The sequence below is a fragment of the Neopelma chrysocephalum genome, unplaced genomic scaffold (genome assembly GCF_003984885.1).
Source record: "Neopelma chrysocephalum unplaced genomic scaffold, ASM398488v2 Primary Assembly neopelma1_22, whole genome shotgun sequence".
In the NCBI taxonomy this organism is placed as follows: Eukaryota; Metazoa; Chordata; class Aves; order Passeriformes; family Pipridae; genus Neopelma; species Neopelma chrysocephalum.
Window position 1 is genome coordinate 4,970,514 of NW_020897689.1, and position 4,708 is coordinate 4,975,221.

Consider the following 4,708-nt stretch of genomic DNA (forward strand, 5'->3'; position numbering starts at 1 on the left):
ACAATCTCTCTGAATCCCACCAAGAGCTGTCGTGGCCACTGCCTCTCTCTGCAGGACCAACACCTCACAAAGGCTGTACAATGTGTAACCGATTTGTGGGAACCTGGAAACTCATTTCCAGTGAGAATTTTGATGACTATATGAAAGAATTGGGTAAGAAATGTTCTTTTTTTTCTTTTTCTCAGTAGGTTTCCTTTGGGAGTGCTTTGCTTATAGATGTGCCTTCTTCCTGGCCACAAAAACACTTTAATTGCTTTTCTAGCATAATTTAATTTTTCCTTTAGCATCTAAAATGGAAAAGGTAGGTGATGAATTACTGTAATAAATTGACTTCTATCTAACTGAACTGAACTGATATAATTTGTTTTTCTGTCATGAGATGCAGATTTTTTATGTTCCTCTTGATTGCACTGTTAAACTCATGCCTTGTGATAATTTACAATATATAATGGAGCTGATATCTCATGACACTTCAGTTTCAGACATCTAAATTCTATGAATGAATCTATCTGTTACTGAAGAATGCCAGGAATGCAATAAATTAGGCATTGTTTTTCATTTTAATGCTGGCTTCATTCCTATATAGCAAGTACACAGTTAGCTACTGCATTGCTATTGCTATATAAATGATTCATTGAGACACTGATTCCCTTTATTTGAAATGTTAGACTGAATAACAAAAGCATTGCAGTTAATTAGCTAACCAGAGTGAATGTGGGATGAAAGTCTAGCTACAGATATTTTTTCTGAACATTCGAATGGAATTGTTTAGTATAGAATAATTACTGCAAATAGTGTTACACTTCGAGGATAACTTTATACTCTTTTATACAGATCTTTTTTTCTGAGAACAGCATGGCATTAACAAAGGCACTAACTACAGCTATCCCCTTTCTGCTTTTATAAAACAGTGATACACTGCCTGTGGCCTTCATTCCTACTTGCCTCAGACTTCACAACATGTAGAGAATGAATTGGACTGGAAAGCACTAGGCAATACAAATGGCTTCTGACATGGGATTTCCCTGAAGCTCTGTGCAGCTCTTCACTCTTATACCTTGACATTTTTTTATATTTCGTACTTGTACTTCTCACTGAGGTTTAGATGTAAGGATCCTTAAGGGGTGTTAATAGCAACCTAGGAGTTGCCCAGTCTTCAGTATGTTTTACTGAACGAGCACCAGCGTACTGACAGTTCAGTATCCAGTTTCTTCCATGCAGCTGTCAACAAAAGTGCAAATTCTCAGGTTTACCAAAAAATTTCTTAAAAGGATTCTTACAAGATTTTATGAAAAACAGACCAATTGAGAAACAGACCTTTCCTCTGAATTTTTCTATCTATTCTGTCTTTACACAAATTCACACAGATTTGTAAACAACTATGTTTCTTCTTACTTAAATGTACCCAGGTGTATAACCACATATATCTTGACTTCTTGCTGAAGGTGCACTCTATCAGCTGGGGCTGCCTCAGCCTCTGAACACTGAGGTTCCCATTCCTACTTCCACATTTGAAGAATTAGCGTCTCGTCTAAATCAGGCATTAAAGTATTCAAGAAGAAACTGTTTCTTATTCTTCCACTGAAGATTCATGAGAGGATACTGAATTTCTCACTTTCTAGAATGTAATGATAGTTTTGTTTTTGATTTCTAGGAGTGGGCTTAGCTACCCGGAAACTAGGTGGCCTGGCAAGGCCTGATGTGATCATCAGTATGAAAGGAGACATAGTGACCATCAGAACTGAAAGCACATTTAAAAATACAACAATCTCTTTCAAACTGGGACAGCAGTTTGATGAAACAACAGCGGATGACCGGAAAGTCAAGGTAAGGGGGCTGATAATCTCTGAGTGGTCTGGACATCTCCTAGAAGAACACCAAGAGGAACTTTTCCTACCCCCTTAGCACACTGTAAGTTTTCCAAACTATTCACAGAAAGCACTGAAAGAAGAAACAGTATGGTGCTGAATCTAATGTTACTAAGTGCGTCATTAGTCATTACCAAGAGTGCGTATCTTGCCGAGTCTGAAGTGAATTGCTACTCTAATCTGCAAAGATCAGACTACAGTTTGAAACTCTTCTCTTGGCCTTTTCAGAGTGTCATAACCTTGGAGAAAGGTTCATTGGTGCAAGTACAGAAGTGGAATGGCAAAGAGACCACAATAAAGAGAAGATTGGTTGATGGGAAAATGGTAGTGGTAAGTTCATGTTCCTTGTATGCTGATAAATGTCAGCCTTCAGGCTGTTTCTGTCTAAACAGAGTATCAATTTAGGCTTATCAAGGAAGAAGAAAGAGTGAACCAAGCTTAGAAAACAAGCTGGAAGGAAATAAATATTGTTCCATACAGCAAGTTGTCTTTAAAGTGACATAAATTGACAGCATTCTTACTGCTCTCAATATTATTATTCTTAAAACAAATGAGGTTTGAAGTAGCAGAAACTTGTGAAACGTGAAAAACAGTTTACTAGCTGGGTACTGCTGTCCCTGGAATGGCTTTTTTCCCTATAATTGGAATAGAGCCTGTCCAACCTTAGAATACTTGTTTTGCACCTTTTCACACATCTATTTCCACTTAAACCCATCAATTCACACACTTTTGTTTGCTGTTGAACATAAGCATGCCGAGTGAACTAAGCAGGTTCTTGAGGTGTAGTGTGTGAAAGCCATCAGCTCTGTGTCCCTGCAGCAGGGATTGGCAGATCCTGGTAGCCACTCTGAAATACCAACTGCTGTGAGGGAACCATGTCTTTCCCTGGGGAAGGGTAATGCTGGCTGTTTCTCATCCCGCATTAGATGCTCCTTTCTCTAGCAGCCATGTGAAAGTCATGGATTGACCAAGCCAGGGTGATAAAACATTTTAGGGACCCTAGTTGTCAGGGTCACTAGTAAAATTAATTTCATTTTTTAATGAAATAAAGTACTTTGTTCATTAAAGTTTTTAAAGAGTGAAGTCGAACTAATTTTTGAGACCTGTTTGAAGTCAGCAACGTTGCACCTTTACATATTAGCTTGTTCTGACTATGTTTTTTCATAAGCCCTCTTACTTAGAATCATATAACGGTTTGGGTTGGAAGGAACTTTAGAGATTCTCTAGTTCCAACCCGCTGCCATGAACAGGGACACCTTCCACTAGACCAGGTTGCTCAAAGTCCTGTCCAACCTGGCCTTGAACACTTCCAAAGATGGGGCATCCAGAACTTCTCTGAGCAACCTGTTCCAGTGCCTCACCATCCTCCCAAAAAAGAATTTCTTCCTTATATTCAATCTAATCCTACCCTCTTCCATTTTAGGGCCATTCCCCCTTGTCCTGTCACTAATGCCCCTATAAAAAGTCCGTCTCTACCTCTCTTGTAGCCTCCCTTTAGGTAGGAAGGGTGATTTGCTTTTACATCTCTTCATGGCTGCATTTCTGTGCAAGTTTTTTCTAATCATTAAACATCTTCATAGAGCAGAGAGGTAGGGTTCCTCTTCTGTCAGTGTCCTGCTGTCTACCCCTTTCCTCACCAAGTTTGTGGAGGAGGCTTCATCGTTTGCAGACCAATGAGGTATTTTTCAACATCCCGTTGCCTTTGTCGCAGGCATCCTGTGGCTGTGAGTCACCAGCAGCCACTGAAGGCCATGGAGTGAGAGGGTCTAGAGAAATATTTTGTGACTCAGAAGGGCAAAGTTTTTTAGGCCAGAAGCCTGACCTCTGAAATACCCAGGCTACTTCTGCTTCCACACACAAAAGAACCACCAACTTTGTAAATTTGAAAGTGTTCGTCGTCCATGCTGTAATCATCAGGTGGGGCTAATATATCTGTCAAGTCAGCAATAATACCAAAGAAGATAAATTTGTTTGTAGAAGATGACCCTAATTTTGCAATCTTTTTGTCATTATATGCCACTTAATGAAGTATAAAGCTGTTAAAATAGAAGCAACTCCATTTGCAATATAGCTTTGCTGTTTGCTCTGAACATTCTGTAAATATTTAAGATGTAAAATGTGGCATCTGGATTTTCACTGACTTCAGATGTTACTGCACCAGACACACCTGGTGTCAGCAAAAGCCTTATATTAAACTTTTCCTTTGTGCCTTAGGAATGTGCCATGAAAGGAGTTGTCTGCACTAGAGTCTATGAAAGAGTGTGAAGAAGTTCTTTCTCTGCACTGGACTGGGACTGGCTCTTAAAATTCAACTTAGTTCGGTGACCGAAACCTCATGCACTGTGCTTCTTTATTTTCCTATTTCCTTGTATTGGGAAAATATCTACACTATAATTTGATACTTTAGAGACATACTGTAACTAATCCAAAATATTGTGGCTATCCAATAAAAGCTTCTCAACACAGAAAATAGAGTGTTTGGCTCCACATGAATGATTTGTTTTCTTTCTTGAACGACACCGTCTTTTCTGTTGATCCTTTCTGTATAAATGGTCAGATGATTTCTGAGTAAAATAATGAAACACAAATAATCCGTAACTGAGAGAGAGCTAACACTGCTTCCTTGATATGTGTAAAAAATATCATCTCATGTGCTCAATATTCCTTTCCTGCAAAGGATTTTGTTGCTGAATAGATCTGATAGGGAAATTATCTTCACCAGCAAAATTTTTTACATTTTGTATGATTTATTGTTTTAGCCTTATGATTTTAGCACATCATTGTTTCATACTCATCCCAAAAAGTTTATACTTCTTTCAGTACCATGTTTTGTATCCTCA

At 38.7% G+C, this 4,708-nt stretch overlaps 1 protein-coding gene across 1 annotated transcript; it reads left to right on the forward strand.

Annotated features, from left to right (window-relative positions):
• Positions 1-4,338, forward strand: LOC113963325 (myelin P2 protein). The gene is made up of 4 exons (XM_027674668.1): positions 1-153; positions 1,655-1,827; positions 2,097-2,198; positions 4,083-4,338. The coding sequence occupies exons 1-4, from the start codon at positions 81-83 to the stop codon at positions 4,131-4,133; spliced, it is 399 nt and encodes a 132-aa protein (XP_027530469.1). The 5' UTR covers positions 1-80; the 3' UTR covers positions 4,134-4,338.
• Positions 4,339-4,708: the final 370 nt, after the last annotated feature.

Excerpts from the sequence above, each read along its gene's own strand:
- LOC113963325 (XM_027674668.1), top strand. The coding sequence starts at position 81 with ATGTGTAACCGATTTGTGGGAACCTGGAAACTCATTTCCAGTGAGAAT. Across the intron at positions 1,828-2,096 it reads CGGATGACCGGAAAGTCAAG|AGTGTCATAACCTTGGAGAA; the intron begins GTAAGGGGGCTG and ends TGGCCTTTTCAG. Across the intron at positions 2,199-4,082 it reads TTGATGGGAAAATGGTAGTG|GAATGTGCCATGAAAGGAGT; the intron begins GTAAGTTCATGT and ends TTTGTGCCTTAG.